Source organism: Heloderma suspectum, chromosome 6, assembly GCF_057233095.1.
Source record: "Heloderma suspectum isolate Gila_16-S chromosome 6, 16-S_ref, whole genome shotgun sequence".
Lineage (NCBI taxonomy): Eukaryota > Metazoa > Chordata > Lepidosauria > Squamata > Helodermatidae > Heloderma > Heloderma suspectum.
In genome coordinates this window covers 39,920,843-39,944,675 of record NC_139463.1, presented here as the reverse complement: position 1 = coordinate 39,944,675, position 23,833 = coordinate 39,920,843, and the positions used below count along the sequence as shown (strand labels likewise).

Sequence of the window (23,833 nt, the reverse complement as noted above, 5' to 3'; positions counted from 1 at the left end):
GTGACAGACTTTGTATTTCTAGGCACAACGTTTACTTCAGACGCTGACTGCAGCCAGGATATCAGAAGACGTTTACTTCTTGGGAGGACAGCAATGGCAAATCTTGATAAAATAGTGAAGAGCAGAGACATCACACTGACAACAAAGGTCCGCATAGTGAAAGCAATGGTATTCCCCATAGTAACCTATGGCTGCGAGAGCTGGACCATAAGGAAGGCTGAGTGAAGGAAGGTAGATGCTTTGGAACTGTGGTGTTGGAGGGAAATTCTGAGAGTGCCTTGGACTGCAAGAAGATCAAACCAGTCCATACTCCAGGAAATCAAGCCAGACTGCTCACTTGAGGGAATGATATTAAAGGCAAAACTGAAGTACTTTGTCCACATAATGAGAAGAAAGGATACCCTGGAGAAGATGCTGATGCTATGGAAAGTGGAAGGCAAAAGGAAGCGGGGCCGACCAAAGGCAAGATGGATGGATGATATTCTGGAGGTGACGGACTCGACCTTGGGGGAGCTGGGGGTGGTGACGGCCGACAGGAAGCTCTGGCGTGGGCTGGTTCATGAAGTCACGAAGAGTCGGAAGCGACTGACGGAATAAACAACAAATTCCCCATAGTAACCTATGGCTGTGAGAGCTGGACCATAAGGAAGGCTGAGCGAAGGAAGATAGATGCTTTGGAACTGTGGTGCTGGAGGAAAATTCTGAGAGTACCTTAGACTGCAAGAAGATCAAACCAGTCCATACACCAGGAAATAAAGCCAGACTGCTCACTTGAGGGAATGATATTAAAGGCAAAACTGAAGTACTTTGGCCACATAATGAGAAGACAGGATACCCTGGAGAAGATGCTGATGCTAGGGAAAGTGGAAGGCAAAAGGAAGAGGGGCCTACCAAGCGCAAGGTGGATGGATGATATTCTGGAGGTGACGGACTCGACCTTGGGGGAGCTGGGGGTGGCGACGGCCGACAGGAAGCTCTGGCGTGGGCTGGTCCATGAAGTCACGAAGAGTCAGAAGCGACTGAACGAATAAACAACAAGAACATCAGAAGAGCCCCGAGGCTGGATCAGGTCAAAGGCCCCCCTAGTCCAGCATTCTGTTCACACAGGGGCCTCCTTTCAAACAGAGGAAGCAAGTGTTTATTGGGGCTGGAGGTTGTTCAAGCTTGGGACCTTCGGCATGCAAAGCATGTGCCCAGTACTTTCTCTTCCTTTTACTTGCACTCACACAGGCAGCCTATGGATTTCCTTTTCTCTTGCCCTCCACATCCCTAGATTTCTTTCCTCCCCCTCCCCCCATCTGTTCACTGCCACTTCTCCTGTTGTATTCTCCTTTCTCTCTCCCCACCCTCAGACCCCTGCTCAGGATTTCTTTTCCCTGCCACTTCACCTGCTGTCACCTTCTTTCTCTCCCACACTGAACCTCCCTGGGGTGCTTCTGCTACCGCACCCTGCCTCACACACCCAACACCGCTGCTGCTTCTCCACAGCCGCCGTGCCTGCTCACACCAGCCATCATTGTCACTTCTGCCCCACCTGCCCACCACTGCCCCCACACTAACCTCAGGAAAAAGGAAGCAGTGAGCGAGGACTAACTTCCCCCTTTTTAGCTGCTGAGCTGAGCACACTGGTAGGAAAATGTAGGGCTGGGGGTGAGTAGAGGGCAGTGGGAGTCCCGGCTGACATGCCCAGGAGCCCTGTCAGGCACCACAACACCCATGGGCACTGGGCCCTAGTTTAAAGTCTTGCATTGTCAGCAATCATGCTGGGAGTTGTAGTCCAACACATATGGAGGGCACCAGGGGAGGTGACACCGGATCTAATCCTAAGTGGTGTCGCCCAAGAACTAGTACGAGATGTGAATGTTGTACAGCCAACTGGAAACAGTGTCCACAGTGCTATCAGATTTAATACAGTCAGGTCTAGAAGTGTTGGAGCAGTAGGGATGGCTGTTTGGGCAGTTGGCCTCTGTGCACCACCATGTTGAGGTGGAGGGGGGACATGCCCAGATGGGAGCAAGGTCAGGACTTTCAGCTGTAATTCAGGGGGTTTGATGGGGGTGGGGCACTGGCCATTCCGGGGGTACAGCCAGTGGCATACACACACACACCCATCGTTGTTGGCTCATAAGTGATGGAACAAACCAACATAATTTCAAACTTAAGGATCGCCTTCAATACCTGGATGAAAAGCCTTTGCAGTCAATGGCTGCCTGAAGTCTGGAACCCATGGACATGACCAAATGATGAGTTCCCTCCCTCCAGATGCTTTGCCAGGCCTTTACTGCAGCTGCCGCTTGTTTGGGGGTCTTTCTGCCTTCAGTCTTGTCTTCAGTAAGTGAGAAGCATGCTCTATTGGGTTGAGATCAGGTGACTGACTTGGCCATTGAAGAACATCCCACTTCTTTGCTTTGAGAAACTCTTGGGTAGCTTTTGCTGTATGTTTTGGGTCATTCTCCATCTGCAATATGAAGTGGGCCCTATCAGTTTGGCGGCATTCGGCTGAATCTGAGCAGAAAGTATAGCCCTATACACTTCAGAATTCATCCTGCTGCTTTGATCAGCAGTCAGGTCATCAATAACCACCTGTGACCCGGCTCCATACATGCCCATGCCATAACGCTGCCTCCACCATGTTTGACAGATGATGTAGTATGCTTTGGATCATGAGCTGTTCCTTTCCTTCGCCATACTTTTCTCTTCCCATCATTCCGGTACAAGTTAATCTTGGTTTCATCAGTCCAAAGAATCTTATTCCAGAACTGGGCAGGCTTTTTTAGGTGTTTGCTGGAAAAGGCTAACCTGTCCTGTCTGTTCTTGAGCGTTACCGGTGGTTTGCACCTTGTTGCGAAGCCTCTGTATTTACATTCATAAAGCCGTCTCTTGACTCTAGATGTTGACAATAACTTGCCTACCTCCTCAAGAGTGTTCTTGCCCTGGCTAGATGTTGTGAAAGGGTTCCTCTTCACCATGAGCAGAATTCTGCGGTCATCCACTTTAGCTGTCTTCCGTGGTCTTTTGCTGTTGCTGAGCTTCCCAGTTAATTCCTTCTTTTTCAGGATGTTCCAAACTGTTGTGTTGGCCACTCCCAGTGTTTGCTATCTCTCTGATGGGTTTATTTTGTTTCCTCAGCCTGACGATGGCCTCCTTCACTCGCATGGACACCTCTTTGGACCTCATGTTGGGGGTTCCAGTGAACAGCTACCAAATGCAAATATAACACTCAGAACAACCTCCAGGCCTCTTATCTGCTTGATTGGTCATGGGGTTCCCAGGAAACAGGCCACACCTGGCCATGCAGCTGCTTGTCAGCCATTCATTCCATTACTTATGAGCCACCAATGATTGGGGGGGGGGGTATGCCACTGGCTGTCCTTCCTGAATGGTTGGTGCCCCACTTTTGTCGGACCCCTTGAATTGCAGCTGAAAGTCCTGACTTTGCTCCCATCTGGGTGTGTTTCCTTTCGGCTTCGATGTGGTGGTGTGCAGGGGCCGACTGCCAGGGCAGTTGTCCTTGTTCCAATATTTCTGGCCCTGACTGTATATATTTAAGTGGAAAATTGCCCAGGAAGTCCTACACAGTCACATTTGACTTCAAAAGAGGAAACTTCTCTAAAATGAGGGAACTGGTGAAAAAGAAGTTGAAAGAGGGAGTCAAGAAGGTTTAATCCTTTCAAAATGCTTGGAGGTTACCCAAAACTACAATAATAGAAGCCCAGCTAAAATGTATACCGCAGGTTAGGAAAGGTTGCACCAAGTCCAAAAGGTCACCGGCATGGTTAATGAGCAGTGTCAAGGAAGATATTAGAAAAAAGAATGCTTCCTTCAGAAAATGGAAGTCTTGTCCAAATGAGGAAAATAAAAGGGAGCACAAGTTTGCAAAAAGGAGATGCAAGCGGACAATAAGAGATGCAAAAATGGATTTTGAGGAGTATATCACTAAGAGCATCAAGGCCGACAATAAAGAACTCTTTAAATATGTCAGAAGCAGGAAACCAGCTAGGAAGGCAGTTGGACACTGGATGACAATGGAGTAAAAGGAGTACCGAAGAAGGATAATGATGCTCTGACTTGGATTCCTGCATTGAGCAGGGGGTTGGACTCGATGGCCTTGTAGGCCCCTTCCAACCCTACTATTCTATGATTCTATTCTATGATTCTATGATTTAAAAATACATGATCGGTATTTTTCAGGGTTTTATCCAGTAGTTTCAAGGCTTTGTGTGAATGACCAATTTTAGTCACCAAAATTAAAACTTTATTAACAGACTCTTGTGTTAGCACGAGGCAGTTTAAGATGTATCTGATTAGAGTAATAATATACAGTATACTTTTAAAACAAATTTTCCCACATACAATTCTCAGCTTTCTAGAGATGACACTCTCTGGCCAAGATAAGCATTCATGTGAGGATTGTCCTGGTGCTTGGATTATATATCCAATACATGCATCATGTAGATATTCAATTAAGCAGTGCTTCAGAATTCCAAAAACAGTAGTTCTGACGTCCGCTTCCAGGCCTAGAATACTTTTCAGGATGACATGGCCTGACTGCTCCGTTGACAGATCAGCACAACCCTAAAAAGAAATTAAGAAAATACTTTGATGTCTCCTAAACACACACAACATATCTTTAATATCGATGCTACAAATAATCACACGTACCTGTATTTGAAAGTTTCCTATTGAAGCCATCTTCCATAATGCCACCGGCGATTGCCCCTCTGCTTTAATTTCAATGGTTTTTCCAAGGCCTTCTGCACCAACATTATTCACACAGGGGTCCTGGAAAATGGAACAATCTATTATGAAGCTGTATCCTGCCTGTAACCCTTTTGCAAACTTCGGAAACCACCACAAAATATCCCCTCCAACCATCCATCCATACACATAGATAGAAACACTGAAATCTTACCTGTGCTACAAGGTTCTCTAGTGAAATGGCCTCCAACATGTTCTGCCACATTTGGGAAACCTCGGTCTCCTCCTCGCGTAGAAGTTTAGGTGGTGGAAAAGCAGAGTCATCAGAACTGGTACTGATATACCGTTTTTGGGGGTCACATTCTGCAGCTGGTTGAGGAATAGCAGATGGCCCCGGAGGGGTGCTTGGCTGCGCCATGTTCTCTGTGCAGAAAACGTGTCTGGGCATGAAAAAAGGCTGTTTTTCTGGGGGCAAGGCTGTCCCTATTGGTCAATGGGGTTGTGGGGCGTGACCGTGCAGGGCTAGGCTCTAAGACCTCTTCCTATTGGGCCGCAGTGGTGTAGCAAGTTCATAGAGGGGTCACATGACCCCGCAGGACCAATCCGGGCATGCTTGGAAAAGGCCCCACGGGCCATCTCTGTGCCTGTACCTGCTAAGGCTCTAAAACCAATTCCTATTGGTCCACGGCAGAGTCATGAGTTCGTAGAGGAGTCACGTGACCCTGCAAGTCCAATCCGGGCATGGCTTGGAAATGGCCCCATAGGCCATTTCCGTGGCTGTGCCCCCTAGGGCTCTAAAACCAATTCCTATGGGTCCACGGTGGCATGGCGAGTTCGTAGAGGGGTCACAGGACCCCGTCAGGTGACCCTGAAGGTCATATGACCGGGTCAGCTGATCGCATACGTGGGGCTTCCGGCTAGGGTGGGACTTCCCGTCTCAACGGGGAGCGGCGCAACTGTCACCTTCGAAAACGGGGCATGGTTTAGAGTTTGATGTGAACCCCCCTCCTTTACTACTCTGGCTCCAAGGGTTGGCAGGGTTGGGCACCTGCTGAGGCCCTTGACCTGGTAGGCGGCCCACTGCCAATTGCTGGTCCTCCTTCTTGATGTCACTACCTGTTCACCTGTATTATCTGAGAGAAAGAGACATAGACAGCAGTGACAGAAATGAGAAGGCATATCAGCAGCCTCCAGCACCTCACCTCCTTCTGGGCCCAGAGGGGGAGGATAAGTAATGATCAAAGCAAGTTGGTGGGACTGCTTCATGGTGGGATGACTCCATGAAGGCACCTTGCCTAGACCCCACCTGAAAAAGCAACCTGAACCCAGCATGCATAGAGGACTGCAGCCTACATGGGTTTATTCAGAAGCGAGTCCCTCTGTGTTCAAATTCCCATGACAGTATCCTGAAGATCGCAGCCTTTGCTTTTTTGCCGCAACATTAAGACAAAGTTCCTAGAGAGCAGGTGCAATTGATGAACTGACTGTTTTCTTCTTTATGCCCTGCTTCTGGGCTTCCTAGAAACATTGGCTGTCCCCTGTTGGAAACAGGACAGTGGACTAGAAGACCCTGGCATCTGATCCAGCTGGGTGTAGCGTGGTGTAGTGGTTAGAGCAACCTTCCCCCAACCTGGTGCCTTCCAGATGAGTAGAACTGCAGCTCCTATTATTCCCAGCCAGATGGCTGGAAATGATGGGCGCTGGAGTCCAACAGCACCAAGCTGGCGAGGGCTGAGTGCGCGTGTCGGACTAGGGCCGGGGAGACCCAGGTTCAAATCTCCAGTCTGCCATGAGGCTCGCTGGGTGATTTTGAGGCAGGCGCTACCTTTCAGCGTAGCCTACCTCACTGGGTTGTCGTGGCGGGGGAAAAACACGGCCTGCGTCTCCGAGAGCCATGTTTTCCGCCTTGAACTCCTCGGAGGAGTTCAGCGTCATAAATCCACGGCCTCCTGTTCTTCAGCACGGGAAACCGCAGCAGGAGCGGGTGGCGGGGGAGACGGCGATGATCACCTCTCTGCCCGGCTCTCCCTCCGTCCCGCCCTCTCCCCGGCAGACACAAACGCTGCCTCGGGGCGCGGCGCAAAACCGGGCAGCAAATAACAGCAATTAGAAGGCGGACTCTCCGGAGACGGCAGGGGCGCAGCTGCGCCTGGAGGCGGCGCTCGGCCGCCGAACTTGCCCAGGCCGTTCCGGTGAGTAGTCCGAGCAGGGAGCCGCCAGCCCCTCGCGGGAGGCGGAGGATGGCGCTGGGCGGGAGGCTGCCGCGTAAAGTGGAAGACGCGTCGCTGCAGCAGCCCGGCTGGCCTTCGCTGCCTTACCGGCGTCTCCTCCGAGCCTCTTCCAACATCCTCCCTCCCTTGCCGCTTCGGGGCGGCCCAAAGGCAAAGCGGGGCAGGCTCTGGCTTCGGGGTAAGTGTCTCCCGTTGCAGGTTGGACGGGAGGCTGCGTGAGCCCGGGTAGAATCGGGCCAGGGGTGCCTCGCCAGCCTTGTTCTGTCTCTGTGTAAAGGGCTGCTGCGACTGCTGCTTCTGTTCCGGGGTGGGGTAGCTGGAGAGCAATCCCAGGCATGTCTGCTCCGGAGCAAGCCTCCTGAAGGGGACTGATAAGACTGTAGCGTAGGGGTCTCGTTCTCTTGCCTGCCCATGCGCTTCTCGGGATTTATCCCCGCGTGCGGGTCTGGTGCGAGGCTGCAACGAGCCGCGGGCGGGTGTGTGTGTTTTATCAACCATCACCCGTCCGTTGCAAAAAATAAAAAATGAAATGAAAAGAGGTGTCTGCATCCCCTTCTGCTCTTTGGAACCTGGATGTTTTGCGCGCAACTCCGCCTCTGTCCTCGCTTCGATCGGAGGAGAACGGAAGTTTTCCGCGTTGCCTTCAGCAGTTGGATTAAGCAAGTTACGTCCGCTGCCGTTTTTGCTTCTTCTAGTGCTCTTTTTAAATTGCCGTTGGCTTAGGCTTTTTGCTTGTTGGTTTTGTAGGTCTATGCGTATGGGCTTGCATTTTATTTGTAAGTTTAAAAAAAAAACACCCTACTTGCCTTTGTTTCTACTGTAAACCACCGTAGGAGTTGCTCTGGATGAAAGGCAGCCTGTAAATAATAGAAACCAAATAAATAGGATTATGGCTGCTTAGAATTTCAAAGGTGAAACTCAAAGGCCATCCTCTGTGGGCTAAAAGGCTAGTTTTTTCTTATTCTTAAGGGACATCTGGCAGAGTTGCTGCTTATTCTTCCTCCCCACCCCTTCTGTTAATTTGTGCTCCTTGGTCGAAGGAGTTAATCTATTGTGCCATTAATTCGCATTTCTCTTTACAAAATAAACTATAGGTCCTTGCCCCTTTGAGGTTGCGATCTGAAATTCAACACAGGGGAGAGGGAGGTAAGAGGTGAAGAATAGGTGTCCATTTTGGTTACACGTAGTTTGACTAACAGGATTTAGGGCTCAATCCTATGCATGTTTAGGCAGAAAAAAAGTTGTAAGGCTCCCAGCATTCCCTAGCCAGCTTGGTTGGCTGGGGAATGCTGGGAGTTGTAGGACTTTTTTCCTGTCTGAATATGCATAGGGTTGTACCCCTAGAAAAGCTCCCCTAAGTAGTGCACGAGAATGGGATGGCCAATTTGCTTGCAGGGTGTGGCTCTTTGGTAGGTTTAGGGGTGGAAGGATTTGTTTTGGGATGGGGCAGAGAGAAAACAAGCTGAATTTCCCCCATATATGGGTACAAGAGGATACAAGCCTTGTGGCACCTTCAAGACAGGGCTCCCTTCTCTTTTTTCCCTTCTTCTTTTTGCTGTCAAGTGTCTAGTCCTCAGGAACTAGTCACTTTGTGTGGATGTTGGCTCTAAGGCTGTCGAAGGAGGATGGTTCCTGGTAGACTTGCCAATTCAGTTCCTCTGGCCAGGGCTGTGCTCTAGAGCCTGTCTTCATTACCAGGTCCGTACTCCACAACATAATAAAGAACAGCATGCCCTTGAGCATGTGCAGAGCAACTTTTCTCTTTCCAGTGGATAACATAACCAGCACCCTGACATATTTGTGATCAGTAAACATTTCTGAGGCAGAAGGGAGACTATCCAGGCTCACTAACCAGGCCTCTGTAATTTTAGCAAATAGAGCCTGTCCACTCCACCTCATATTTCCAGACTCTGGCTTGCGTGTCTGCTGGGCCGCAGGCTTGGCTGCCTCACACAGATCTTTAGGGCTGCGGGGTAATGACAGGAGCCCAGGATTTGGTTGGGTGCTGCACAGTGTCGGGGGGGGGGGAGCAGCAGGAGCCAGAGCAAGAAGCTATTTTTGGTGTGGGTGAGAAGCCATCATGAGAGCTGCCTGGTTCCTCTTCGCAGCGAGGTTTTGCCCCATCACTTTTCTAACTTTGCTGTATTGGTTATGTTTCACACACACCAAGCAAGTGCTCTTGTCAGTTGCAGAACCTTCAGAAGTTTCTGACTGGCACACTCCTTTGCTTACATTTCTTTCCTGCTTTATCCCCAAAGTTCAGAGAGGGTTAAAGATAAGGATGTTGGGTTTTCTTGCCAGATCAGGCAAAGGTTCTTCCAGTCCAGGATTGTTTCTGTCAGCAGCCAGACAGGTGCCTCCAAGAAGCTCACAGCCTGGGCACAAGGTAGTTTTCCCCTCTTGTTTGCCCCCATTGGCATACTGCCTCTGGAGGTGAAGGCTCTGTTTAGCCATGGGGAAGCCCGTAAGGCTGCAATGGTAGATTTGAAGGTTAATCTAGGGCATGATGAAATCTCGGGAGCCTCCACTGGTCAAAAGGTGAGGCTTCAAAGCCCTGCAAAATTCCTTACCCTTCCATGTGTTTAGTAAAAGCATCATGACTTATGCAAACTAAGCGAATGAATGCAAATTAGCCTAAATTTGCATGCTTTATAAACAATTTCACAATTCAGCTCTTGTGCAATTTAGTTCAGAATATATTTAGTTTATTTATTTATTACATTTATATCTCGCCTTTTTTCCTTCTTGAGGAACCCAAGGCGGCGTACGTAAGTCCTCTTCCATTTTATCCTCACAAGAACAACCCTGTGAGGTGAGTTGGGCTAAGAGTCTGTGACTGGCCCAAAGTCACCCAGTGAGCTTCCATGGCCGAGTGGGGACTAGAACCCGGATCTCCTGACTCCCAGCCCAACACTCTAGCCACTACACCACACTGGCTCTCAATATATCTGTAACCCTCCTTGCACCTGTGCCGAAATTTCCTGTCCTCCATTGATCTGTTCCATATTCCCCCTTCATGCCTTGGAGGAAGCCATTTCTGCAGAGGATGGGGGAGAAATTTACTTTGGATCAGCTGCCAAGCACTGTGCGAATCCACACAGACATTCGACCCAGCACAACAGGGGAAGCAGTAAACCCTTAATCCCGCTGCAATTATACAGAAAGCCAAGGTTTGTGGCTGGGCTGCTGTAAACCCGATCCTTCTTCCTTTCTTCCAGATGAGGTGTTAACTGTTTGCTCACAGCATTCATTGTAATTTTTCAGTTCTTATCGGCAAGGCAGTTCTGGCTGAACTATTGCTCACATCCAGACTACATGAATTTGGGGAGATCAGGAGTGTTATGTTAGGAAATGCTAACCTTGCTATTTAGAGGTGTTGGGCGCAGAGGACTAGTTCCTTAGGAAGCCACATGGATGATGCCATGACTTGTGCTGGTTCTCTGCAATGTGCCTACGGGTGTTAGAGGGGAAAGTATTATATGGAGGAAAGTACTGCCTTTTATTAGGACCCTTGCTTCCACTGTAAGCTGTTGTCTGGACATGCCTCAAATAGCCAGCATTATAGAATAGGAGCAGGTGGGTGCATTTCTCATAAACCAGCTCCATCTCCAGTTTGTTCACCACTTTTCTTAACTTTCCTCTGGGCTCTGCTTATCACCGTATCTGTTGGCTACACAACATGGCTCAGCTCAATTTTTATTGTTTTTAGTCATTTCAAAAGGCCAAGAAAAAATTAAAATTGTAGCTGAATGACGGATATCTTCAAATCCTTCCAGACATCTGTAATACAGTCAACAGAATTCTTCCTCCTGATGTCTGTGTCTTCAGCGTGATGTTTGTGCATAAGCTCTCCACCCAATTGGAAACGTCGTGCAGTTAAGGTTCCCCATTGGGCGGAGAGCCTACTTACATACAGCTGTATGGACGTAGGCTCCGCTTTCAGACATTGGTGAGTCATGGTCACTGGGGGCATGTAGTCAGCAGAGGGTGTGATGTGGGGGGTAGAGCCAGAGGCACTCCCAATCTACCCACCCTCATTTCGGATGTACACTGCCGGCACATTGCTCTTTCTCTTTCTAAGTACAAGGGCTAGGACAAAGGTCTCCAGCCTTTTTGGGTCAGTGGGCACATTTGGAATGTTGAGAGAGTGTTGTGGGCACTCTCACAAAATGGCTGCCATGGGACGTGGCCCATTCATAAAATGGCTACTAGGGTGGGCATGGCTGGTCACAAAACACTCCTTTTGCAGTAGGCAACCTGGTGAGACTAAAAGAAATGTAACCTGACCAAGATGCCCAAGTACAAGGCGGAGGTGGAGGTCTGAGCTCCAAAACACAAAAACGTTCCTTTGACCCCAAATAAAGACAGTGCTGGAGGGCAGCACTTTGCTTTGTAGCAGGCCAGCCTCCCAGTAAAAAAACAACAACTTGGCAGGCACCAAAAGTGGTGTCTGTGGGTACATTGGCACCCATGGGCACTATGTTGGAGACGCCAGGGCTAGGGACATTTCTTTTAATGAACGCTGAGCAGGGCCAGCCCTAGCATTAGGCGGAGTGAGGCAGCTGCCTCAGGCAGCAGATGTTGAGAGGCAGGGAGTGTCAGTGAAATGTCAGAGGAGGGACGGTGTGTGCCCTGCAGCCTGACCTGCACACCCTAAGCTAGCCTGCTGCCCTCACAGGTGGTGCAGGATGTTTTTCTGTCACCAGAGTTGAAGTAAGATTCAACTGCCAGTCTGGTTGGTGTTTGTAGGTGGAATGGGTGGAGGCGCCATCTTGGCACTTCAGGCAGCAAAACGTCTTGGGCCAGGCCATGTTGAGAATTTCGGGAAGGGACCTCCAGTATCCTTGGAGATTGCAAGTGCCTCTTGCATGGGATTCAAGGCCCCTCTCTCCTCTGTAGGCCAACTACAACGAGGGCAGCCCAAGACGTTTTGCTGCCTGCAGTGAAAGACCACACGGCTCCCTCCCCCTTTCTGTGTACAGAAACTGACTAGACTGGCAGTTGAATCTTACTTCGGTGCTGGCAATGGGACAGCATCTGCCGCCTGACTCAACCTAATGGTAGAGCCGGCCCTGTGCTACAAGCTTCCTTGCAGTATTTAAAGAATGCACATAATCATTTGTTCTGTTCTGTTCTTTCTTTATTAAATTTATTAATCGCCCATCTGGCTGGTCACCCAGCAACTCTGGGTGATGTACAATAATAGAAACAGTTTAAAACAATAAAATTCTATATTAAAAACATCATATTTCTAAAAATACCCTAACCCATCCCAAATGCCTGCCTGAACAACCACGTTTTTAATGTGTGGCAGAAGCTCATTAAAGAGCATATATTTATTTCATGTTTGGTGTATGGTGACATAGATGCTGCTGTGTCCTTAACTCACAGAGCCATCTCTTCTCTTACGCCAGGGGTGGGCAAATTGTGGCCTTCTCAGTGTTTTGGCCTACAGCTCTCATCAGCTGTAGCCAGCATAGCCAATGGTGAAGGATGATGGGAGTTGTAGGCCAAAACATCTGGAGGGCCACAAGTTGCCCACTCCCGCCCTGTACTCTCCCAATATCCTTTGAGAAATTGTGGTGGTCCTTCTTTTGAGGAACGATCTGTCTTTCTCTCCTGCTTCCATTCCAGTACTGAGGATTTCAGAACAAAAGGTGTGTCAAAATCTCCCAGTCCTGCTTTCCAGCATATATTTATTTTCCCATCTCTGATATGGCAAAATTTACATCTTGGATCAGTTGATCGCACTGCTATATTTTTAGTGACAGTGTAGTTCTGGCCTGCAGCTCTGAGCTACAGAGTTGTTGCCAACTTTTCAGGCATTCTCTGAGTGGGTGCCCCAGCCACAAGGAGAAGTCTTTGGTCAGAGAGTCTCGTCTGTTCTGGGGACAAAATGTGGGTATTTGGGGCATCCAAATTCTTTAAATCAGGGATAGGCAACCTTTTGTTGGGACTGTGGGCATATCTGGCAATGTGAGAAACTATTGTGGGCACCACCACAAAATGGCTTCCATGGGAGGCATGGCAAAGCCAAAGTAACCTGCCCAAAAGGCTGAGTATTTCACAGCAATCCCAGCTGTTGGTAAGAAAATATGTTGGTTATTTTTTTAAGTGGGAGGGGTGGGACACCTTGGCGAGGGCCAAGAAAGGTGTCTGGGGGAGCATTTTTGCCCCTGGGCACCACATTGCCTATCCCTGCTTTAAATGTTATCCTTAGGCTTTCAACTGCTCTGACCTTTTGAGACTGCCTCTCAATAGTCATGTCTCAAGGACCAGCCAGATGGGCGATTAATAAATTTGATGATGATGATAATAATGCACATCAACACCAAGTGGTGACTTGCAGGTGTGAATGGGGCCACCACTGATAACATTTCTGTAATTGCCTCTCCTCTTCCAGTGGAGTCAGTGGAGTTCAGTTCACACATGCAGTTACTGCCAATCATCAAGTGTATAGTAGGCAAGGCCAAAGACAGACACCACAGTTTAACGGAGATCACAGCGGGTTCTTCAGCCACGCCATGGGTCCAACTTTGCCTTGCAAATGTATATACTAGCAGGCTGAATGCTGAGTCAACCATCAGTCTTGCCCTTCCACTCATGCTTCACGAGTTCCAGGTCAAGATATTCTGCTGCCTGAGGTGAAGAACAAGATGGCAGTCGATTCCATGCACACAACCCAATTGAACTGTCAGTTGATTCTTTCTTCAACACTGGCAATGGGACAGCATCCACCACCACACCTGAAGGCAGCAGGCTAGCTTAGGGGGCACAGGGCAGGCTGTGTGGGACACAGCTCTCTCCTCCAACACCTTGCTGCCACCTCCCAGCATCTGCCACCTGAGGTGACCGCCTCACTCTGCCCAGTGATAGGGTCGGTCCTTTGCATCAGGCAGCTGGCTGTCTTTGAATATATACTGACGTGGCACCCATACATTATCAGTTTGAATTTGTATGTTTGTCCTTCTCTTAAATGTTTTAAAGCCAACGTTTTAAAGAACAGTTACAAAAATGCTCCAGAGATCAGCTAAGGGAAGGTTGTGTCACAGGCACTAGCCATTCAGTGCTGTCGGCGGGAATGTCTTCCCCCAGTTGGACTGAAAAGCTGTGGAATTATTTTCTTTGTTTTATTTCCAGAGCTTGCTCTGAAAGCATTTGGACTGAATGCAGTGAAGACTTTTCTACATCTGCCCACTATTATACACATGCAGGGGTGGGGAATCTTTTTCAGCCTGAGAGCTGAATTCCGTTTCAGAGAAACCCTTGGGGGCTGTGTTCCTATGGTGGGCGGGGCCAAAGCAAAGTGGGTGGGACCCAAAATAAAAACAAACCCAGCATATTGTAGCTTAAAGCTCTTACTGACAATAACAAAGCCTTAGGAGAGGCATTTCTGCCTTTTAGAATGGGGTGAAAACTATAATTGGGAAACCACCAAACAATTTGTGGTTGGGAGAAAGGGCAGTGGAGACTAGTGGCTCCGCTGTCAGTAGGCGTGTGTGTGTGTGTGAATCTGCTCTGGGTTCTAAAGGAGCTATCCCAGGTGCTCCAGAAAGGGGAAGAAGCGTGATCATTTGGGGAACCCGGGAGGGTTGGATTTGGGCCCCAGGCCTCACTTTCTCCACCCCTGTACAAATGTGATGTGTCTCTGTGCCCTGAATGATGCGTGCACAAACTATTCTTGCCATGGTTTTTCTAAGGATCATACCTTACCCCAGCACTGTTCGTAAACCTGCCTTGCAATAGCAGCACCTGTCACATCTAAATGGATAAGAAGTTGGAGAAGTATGTGCGTGCGCTCTCCTCAAAGTACAGTCTATAACGTTGAGCCTCTGCCTACCATGTGGGCTGAAAGCAGAATGAAAGAAGTTTCAGGTCTTCAGCCTGCAGGATAGCTGTTCGTGACAATGCACCCTAGTGCGCATCCAAGATCCTATTCTGCTGGCTGCTGCTAATAGGGTGGGTGGGAGCTCTCCCCACTACATTCATCCCCCTCACCCCCATCAGAAGGTTTTGAGGTAGAAAATCTTTTCCCCCAGCTAGAGACAGGGGCTGCTTGTGCTCCTGACCCGGAGCGGGGGTAGCTTCCTGCTGGCACCAAGACATGTCAATGCAGGAAATTCTTTCCCTGAAGGCTGCCTTTGTGTGTTGGATTTGGGGGCTGTTTTTTTGTTGGCTGTTTTGGGGAAGGCACTGAGTCTGGAAAGTAACAAGGACAAGGTGGGCCATGGGAATTTCCTCTCTGTTTGTCTTTCCCTCCCTCTGCCCCTCTCCTTTTGGCTAGCCCTGTTTTGCTGTAACCCTTCCAGGATTCATTTGTTTCTCCTTCTTTCAGACATTTGTTTCTCCTTCTTTCAGACGGCTTACGTGGCTTTAGAACGGCACGTGAGGTTTCCTGCTGGAGCCCTGTTCAGGTCTGCTCCCGTAGCTGTAACAGTGTGGCAGTGTTGTCTGGGGTTCCCTGGCTGTTTACTGGGCCCCCGTACGTGGTCTGAAGTGCCACCTACCAGATATGACTCTGTTTGTGTGTGTGTGTGTGTGTGACAGAGACAGAGAGCGAGCGAGCACATCTGAGGGTGGTCCCTGTAATGTGGAAGAGCCTTTGAACTCTCCAAGGGGGGTGGGAGGAATGCCAAAAACGTTAAACTGGCTTTCCTCCTCTCTCTTCCCCTCCCTGGCCTGGCTTCCTCTCTGAGACACAATGTGGAGATTTACTTCATGGTTGACTTGAGCTCTGGGCCCTTGCCAGTGAGGTCTTTCCCTCCTCCAGCCACACTGCTGTGCGAACGGGCAGCACGCTCAGCGAGGTGTCAGCCCAGCATCCTCTCCTGGGAGGGTTGTGCAGAGCTGCAGGTCTTCCAGCCCCAGTTGCAAACATGTCTGAATCAAGGCTACGGCTGTGCGCTTCCCGCCTTGTTCTCCTGGTGCTTTCGGCTCCCTTCTCCCCCTGCCCCCCCATGACACTGCCTCTCCCCACTCTGTCTTCCTGATGAGAGGGAAGCAGTACGCTTCGGCCTACGGCACCAAATGTCTGGCGCTGACAATTGCTCACGTCTCCGGGGACCTCTCTTCCTCTCCCAGGATGAGGAGTCGCTCCCACCCCCTAATGAGTCTCTTCTTTGCTCCTTGTGGGGAAGGGACCTTCTGGTGTTCTGTTCTTGCTCCTGCCTGCCCTCCTCGATACCGCGCGATGCCTGTTCCTTTTACAAGCGTTCTGCGTTGTTCCTGATGATTCATTTGCACTGCAGCCACATCCCCTGTCACTGGGGCTTCCCCATCCTTTAACCCTAGGACCTCAAGCGGCAGTGGGAGGGCTGGTGTACTGGCTTGGGTGGGTCGTGCCACAGCAGCACTGCAGCCACCTTTTGAAGAACGTCAGAGAGGAGAAAGGAAAATATATATTGCAAGAGAGATGCAGGAAATAGTAAAACTACTTTATTAAGACAGAGGTTGGAAGGGCTGCCTAGGGTTAATCGTGGGGCCCAGCGGTTGCCCATGCTCTATTCCGGGGATATGACGCCTCGGGCCCATGGGCCAGATGCAGCCTGCCTGGGGCCCCATTCCGGCTCTCCAGGCTTCTCCTGACCCCATTGCCTTTTCCCTGGCTCTAACAGTCAGGATGTTTTTCCTGACGTTCCATCGGAATCTGGCTTCCTGTCACTTGAGCCCATTATTCCGTGTCCTGCACTCTGGGATGATCGAGAAGAGATCCTGGCCTTCTTCTCTGTGACAGCCTTTCAAGTTCAAGTGACAACCCCAAAGACAACAGCATACTGTTAAAGCCCCCATGTGGCTCCTTTTTGCCAGCCAGCTGAAAAACAAAAACCACCCTGACTTGTGTCTCCTTTTGCAAGCTACATTCAAAACCACCAAATGGTTTCCTTCACTTCTACGCAGGCAGGTGGGATGCTGCTGGTAGCCACCAGCCATCAAAGGCTATACAGAAGCCTGGAAATAGACATCTCTTCAGTTGACACAAAATGTCAACTGTAATAGTATTCCCATTACATCAGAAGTAGGTGCATTTTTGTCCTGGCCCTCTATGTTACTGACTTCCAGAGTATGCTTCGCATTGCTTGCTTCTCTCTAGCATTAGCTGGGCCAGCACTTGCTGAACATCTGTGCCCCCCTCATTACTTCCTCATGCATTTCATTCTCCACTTGCTCCTTTCCCCTGTTGTTTCTAGCTGGTATGCTCCCAGTCAGGACATAAATTTGACTGATTAACACAGGCGACTTGTGGCCAGACTAGACATGACATGAAAGTTCCATAATTGGAGCTCCTGCGGTCACTTCCATGTCCAAAAAGAAAACACGTGTTTTGCCGTTACATCTCCCTCTTTGTGTGGCTAAAACTAGCTTGCAGGGGGAAGGGAGGGGATTTGCATGTGGGGATTGGCATGAGGGGAGGCACGTTTACGCTCCCCCATTCAGAAAAAAGTGGGAGCATCATTAATGAAATGTCCATGTCATGCATGCCCAGCGTTGGCACGCAGTACCGTTTGGTAGATGCTGAGGCCCAACCTAGGCTCTCCTCCAAAATTGTTTTCCCCTGATGAGCTCTGGTCAGCACTGGGCAACTGGGTCTGACCACCATTTTAATTTCACTCAATGCCCCAATGTAGCGCCACTACAGGGGCCTTGATGAAATTTCCTGCAGTGCCCAAGGGCAGCCTCCCTTAACCTCTCCAGATGCGTTGGACTATAACTCCCACCTTCCCCAGCCAGCATAGCCAAGTCTGGGGTAATGGGAGCTGTAGTCCAACACATCTGGAGAGCCCCAGTTTGGAGAAGGCTGCCCTAGAGCAGCACTGCATCAGAGGCATTGTAGGAAATGCAGATCGTGGACAGACCCAGGCACTCCGCACTGATGCGAGTGCTGCTGCCAGGGCTGGTGTCAAGGGTGGGTATGGTTGGGCAACTTCCAAGGGCCCACATCCCAGCAGGGGGTCACTGACAAGAGCCTCCAAGAGTTACTCTTTCTCTTCACCTGCTTGTTCACCTGCCTCTCGCTTTGGCTCAGCCAGCTGTGGTGGTGAGAAGGAGGAGCAGGAGATGCCGCTGCCTCCTTGCCCCCTGGCTCTCTGCCTGCCAAACATGCAAGTGGTAGCAATGATGAGAGGGAGGAGGAGGTGCAAGAGCAGCTGGGGACCATGGTGGTGAGAAGGTCGTCTCACTGAAGGGGGTGGCCATGGAGGGTGGCTTGCCCAAGGGCCCTCAAAAAGCTGGAGCTGGAGCTGGCCCTGGCTATTGCTGTTTGTTGCTGTCGCCAAGTATGCTTGTAGGAGGGTGCCCACCAGAGGGTACTTTGGCGAGGACCCCCTCAAACCTGGAGCAGCTCCTATGCCACGTCTGATGTGCCCCTCTGGGTATGTTGGAAGCAGCAGCAGAACTGGGTGGTCTCTCAGGACTGATCACACATGCAAGCTCGTCCCTTGATGGCAACATCCAGTGGTGCCTTGCATGTGTGAACAGTCAACAGCAGATCTGGGAAGAGAACTTTTGATATATGACATCACAGAGGGAATTTCTGATGGGACCCCAAATGCCATGCCTTCCAGTGGAGTCAGTTCATACATTTAGTTGTTGGTCATCGTGCAGAGAAATCAAGTGATGAAAATGAACGTATGAAGCAATTCCTTATGTTTCCCAAGACCTTTTGCCAAGCAGATGGTGTCACAACATGTTTTATTTCATTGGGTGCACTTATTTAACCTTTACTCATGTGGCTGGGAGCACTATTGTTATTGCATGTTGAGTAATTATGATTGTCATTATTTTAATGAATAGCCATTCGTTTAGCCCTTTCGAGTCTGCTTGGCTGTCTCATTCATCTTCATAAAAATCTAGGGACGCTGTATTTCCCCCCTTTTTATAGCTAGGAATCCAGGAGATAACACGCCCAAGGCAAAGCGCAGGTAATAAACCACCATCAGAGGGAGAGAGGAAAATAAAAGAAGGATTTAGCACCATTATTGCAGTTGTGTGATGTTTAGCTATATCGAGTATGGCCAAGAGGCTTCTGCCCTTGGCACCAGCTCAGGATAATGTTTACCTTTGTTAGAGCTGTTGCCTGATTAAATAAATCCCTGCTTGATTAAGGGCGCAATCCTATGGGGATAGGTGGCCTCTGAACTCGGCGGCAACTGCCTATCCAATGCAGGGCAGGAGAAGCACGGAGGGGATTGTACCCTCCACCCTTCTCCTGCCCTCCTGGGACAGCCGATTTCGCCTGTCTAGCCACAGGAAGGCAGAGCTGGGGAGGAGGCTGCCGGACGACACATAGGATGTGTCATACTGGCATTTCTGCCTTCCCTGCCCCAGAATGCCCCCCGGAACGCCCCGTTTTGGCCTGCTCCGTGCTCCACTTCCAAGTGCAGAGAGTGGTTCTCCGGGAACTGACCTTGGAGTATGGGCTCTGTGGTCAGTTCCTGGAAACCCACATATCCTATGGCCATCTAGCCGCTGACTAGCGGTCATAGGATTGCTCCCTAAATCTGCCTAAATTTGCGTATGAGAAACAATATTGCTTTCTACTCTTTATTGTAGGACAGTGAGCAGATGTGTCACAGTGGGTATTATATGAGAAAAGGCAGTCTCCACACGTTGCCCACTCTTTCTGGAAGGCGTTTGTATTTTAAAAAATAATTAAACATTAAATCTGTTGCCTGATTAATCAGGGCATTAAGGTGACCACTTATGCATTGTCCCCCCAAAAGAAGAAATGCATGATCAAAAAAGAGGACAAAAAAGATTTGCATAAAATGAGTGCATACATATACATATACATATACATACATACATATATGCAACTTTACAAATACTTGCTATAATGTAAATAGAAATGCATCCATCTCACCATAGTGGGGAAGACTGTGACCAGGTGAGCTGTGAGCTTGCTGTTCAGTCTGCTGTCCAGGTACTAACTGTGGATGGGCAACTTCTAGGCCTCTGCTTGCCCTTCTCTTGAAATCAAACTGGGACTGGACAGCCCCTCAAGTAGAGGTCTGTCCTCTGTAAAGTAGGACACAGGGCCACATTTTTTAAATTGTTTTAATTTTTATTACATTTCTATACCGCCCAATAGCCGAAGCTGTCTGGGCGGTTCACAAAAATCAAAACCACAAAATACAGCATGAAATATAATATAAAATAGCTTAAAACTACAGTACAAAAGTACAACCAGAGTAAAACCTAGCAGCCATGCAGAGATTTAAAATGCAATAGCAGATTTAAAACAACAGAGCTAAAATACCGGAATGCTAAAATGCCTGGGAGCATCTTTTCAGTCTATTAATCTAACTGTTTAACCAGCTAAAGATTGCATCCCTGACTGTTGTTATTTACAAAGCACTATCAAATGTAGATGGCTCTTCTATAGAACAACACAAGCAAATGAGGGTCTCTGATGCAAAGAGCTTACCATCTAATTTGAGACATTAAAAAACAACAGCATGTTTGTTTCTAAATCTATACTGTATTACTAGCCATATTATGCATATGCCACAATTACCAAATGTATATGTCATGTTGGCCATATTCCTGCAGGATCCTGAAATGGCTCTTTTTCTTTAAAACAAAAAAGACCCCGTCCCCTCCAGTAATAATAAAATCAGAGTAAAATATTATTTTGACATAAAAACAAAAATGAACTCAGAAGTAGAAAAGCAACTGAAAAAACCTAATGCAACTTGCTAGTTTTGGGGTAGTGTAAGGGGAGGTGACAGTGTATTTCTGGTCTTATTTAATTAGATGCATTTCCTGTGGTTTCACAAGGGTTTAGAGAGAGTGATAATATGTTGGGGGTGAAGTTTACTACTCTCCTGCTAGCATCAAGGAGCAATAGCCCCAAATGGCAGGCGAGGGAATCTTGTGTGTTGAGGAAAGTATTGTGGCTTGGGAGCAACAGTGGTCACCAAGCCAATTTTGGCCTTGGCAGCTGTTGCAAAACTTAACTTGCATGGCTGCATTATATGCTTGTTTTTATCCTTCCAACAATCCTGTGAGGTAGGCACTGCCGGATTTAGGAACAAGCCAAGTAAGCCATGGCTTAGGGCCTCATATTATGAGGGGCTTCTAAATATGTCGGAGATAATTAAGATGCATTGTAGTTGAAATCATTTTGGCTTAAATATGTTGGAAAGTCTGGTGTGACTTACCGCAGAGTTGCCTTATATGGAGAAAGTGTGGCAACACAGCCTGTAGTAATGGAGGCAATAAGCGCAGGCTAGAGCCAGTTTAAACAGCCATAGGATTGGTCGGCTTCTGGGAACTGACCTCGGAGCCTGCCCTCCTAGGTCGGTTCCCAAAGAACCACCTCCCCTCCCCCGCTGCCTCGTAGGCAGCATGGATCGTCCCCAGGTTCTGTGGTCGTAAGAGCAGCGCAGAGCCGGGCAAAAGGGGATGTTCCTGGGGAAGGGAGGGGAGTGTGGAAGTGCCAGTACGACATTTCCTATTAATTGTCTGGCCTCCCCACCCCGAACTCCGACATGCCGTGGCTAGACAGCTGAAATTGGCTGTCTATCTGTGAATGTAGGGCGCCTGGAGCCCGGAGGAGAAAATCCCCTCTGCGCTTCTCCAACCGTGCACTGGATAGACAGTTGCCTCTGAGTTCAGAGTGATCTGACTCAGTATAAGGAAGTTTCCTACGTTCCTATGTACCAGCATATTTTAGCCTTAAGCTTTTACTGCCAGTAATGAAGCCTTTGGAGAGGGATTTCAACCTTTTAGAACAGGGGAAACTGCACAACAGATGGCAAACCCCCAAATAATCAGTGGCCTGGGGGAGGGGACATGGCCAGCTGGGGACCCCAGGAGGCCTGGATTTGGCCCCTGGGCCTGAGGTTCCCCACCCCTGGTCTAAGGCCACTGTGCATCTCTGTGGCTGAGCAAGGACTCAGACCAGGGTCTCCTGTTGCCAAATGAAATGCTCTGTGTGTTTTAGCACATCTGCTGAATTGCTTCCTGCAAATCAAGGTGTGCCCTGGCCCACTTTAGGAAATAACTGGTTTGCTGTTTCCAGGGCTTTGATTTAGCACTCTGTGTCAATCAACGTCCTGTATGCCCTGAGGGGAATTGTCTAGATAGCCTGAAACTGGATGGAAAGCATCTTTGTGGCTGCTGTTGCTGTTCCTGGACCTGCAAGTAACTTATCCGGTTAGGTCTACAAGTTGTTCTGTACCCTTCTTCGCTTAGAGCTCGTTTCCTTGTCAGGTGCTTGCGGTAGCAAGGAGGAACTTTCAGCCTTCGCTGGTCGGAAGATGCGAGCTTTGTGACAGGAAGGCAAATGTTGGTCACGGCGTGTGGCCCAGGAACCAGCTAGCTTTCCGTCTTGCAGTTCCCCTTCAGTGCAGACTGTGCATGAGAGAAGCAAGGCCTTGGAGCCTGCCGGCTAGTCTCTTTCAGGACAGTTGCTGTGCCTCTGTTTGGGGGTTGTAGAGGTAGGTCTGGGGTGGAATGTACCTCTGTGAAGGATTTGGTTGTTTGCAGCTTCAGTTCCGGACAGAAAATGGGGAGTGGGATTCCGAAGTGTCTGAGGGTGGGGTCAAGGCTCCATGGTTCAGGATTGTGTTTCTGCCTCTGAAAGGGAAATGACAAGTGCTGGAGACCTATTTCTGTAGAGCTGGGCTGAATTTTCTTAGAAAATAATTTTCTGATACACTGTATGAGGATTTTGTTTTTTGGACTCCCCCTGAGCTGTTGGAAGATTTCACCACCCCTAGAGAATATTTGTTGAAATGTCCCTCCCCTGCTTCTGCCACCTGCAAATAGGGTGGGTAATTTTGGGTGTAGCTGTGGATCCAATGTTATTATTGACCTGGTTTGCATGATCACGGTGGCTTAAATAAGCCACAACCATACCGGGTGCCATTTGCCTAATTACCTGCTCAGGCACAGTTTGTTGTGTCATCCAGACCCAGGCAGCATGGCTAGTTGGAGTAAGAAACAACCCTCAGATAACCCAACAACAGCCTATGGGTTATTTTGGGGTTGCATCCCCTTCCAGTAATTGCATGAACTGGGCCTTGTTTGTTTTAATATTCTTCAAGGAAGCAGCCAGCTTGGGCCCTGCTTCTTCCTCTTAGTCCATTGCTTCCTTCACCCACCAGTAAGACCAATAATATAGCTTCTTTTGGTAATAAATGAGCTGTAATTTATCGGAAACTAATTTTCTGTCACCGATCCCAGTTTGAGAATCCCCGTCCAGAGGGAATTCAGTGAAATGGCCCCCTTAGTTTTGCTGCATGCGTATAGGATGGAGAATTTGGGGAGGAGGCTATTTTTGGTCTATTTTGGGTCCCCCATAGGCACAGCTAGATGGCAGAGGAGAATTCTAGGGCAGTGTTTGTGCTAGATTTGTTTTGAGAGTGTTCTTTTTGTTGTTGTTTTAGCATTGTCGTCCTGTTGGCAAATCAGGGGCACTTCTGACACATAGCCATTGGCTTACTTATTCACTCATGGAGGTTTTGTTCACGTGAGCACTGTAATGTGTGAGCCGGGAACTTGTTGGACACAGCTATCACAACCTCGGCCATCAGCAAAGTTACCTTTTATTTCTGAGAAATTATTTTGCCTGGGGTCTGATGCTTTCTGGCTCCAAAAATGCCTAATTGCACACATGAATAAGCAACTCCTGTGGTCAATATGCTTCCTGATCTTCGCCCTGCTGTAACATGTAGGCATCCATTCATATTGTTAAGTGGCATTTCTATACCATGCAGGGCTAGCCCGGGACATTTTGCTACCTGAGGTGAAGGACAACATGGCGCCCCTCCTCCATTCCACATACAGAAGCGGACTGGATTACCAGCTGAATCTTACTTCAGTGCTGCTGATGGCATGGCACCCTCTAGGGAACCTGAGGGCAGCAGGCTAATTTAGGGGATCAGGACAAGCTGCGTGGC

General features: G+C 49.0%; 2 protein-coding genes across 5 annotated transcripts in view; one reads left to right on the top strand and one right to left on the bottom strand.

Annotated features, from left to right (window-relative positions):
- Window positions 1-815: 815 nt before the first annotated feature.
- LOC146340671 (uncharacterized) lies at window positions 816-7,477 on the bottom strand. The gene is made up of 3 exons (XM_084804017.1): window positions 4,913-7,477; window positions 4,663-4,782; window positions 816-4,575 (listed from the first exon to the last, which is right to left on the bottom strand). Exon 1 carries the CDS (start codon window positions 7,425-7,427, stop codon window positions 6,705-6,707), a length of 723 nt encoding a protein of 240 aa, XP_084660143.1. The 5' UTR covers window positions 7,428-7,477; the 3' UTR covers window positions 816-4,575; window positions 4,663-4,782; window positions 4,913-6,704.
- Window positions 6,823-23,833, top strand: part of PDLIM2 (PDZ and LIM domain 2) — a 62,986-nt gene continuing 45,975 nt past the window's right edge. Inside the window, exon 1 of one of the 4 annotated variants that reach the window (XM_084804015.1) lies at window positions 6,823-6,890. The gene's annotated coding sequence lies outside the window, so the exon portion shown is untranslated. The other 3 variants (XM_084804013.1, XM_084804016.1, XM_084804014.1) reach the window with 3 other exon arrangements.

Bases quoted from the DNA above. Each gene is read 5' to 3' on its own strand.
- LOC146340671 (XM_084804017.1), bottom strand. From the start codon at position 7,427: ATGGTTGATAAAACACACACACCCGCCCGCGGCTCGTTGCAGCCTCGC.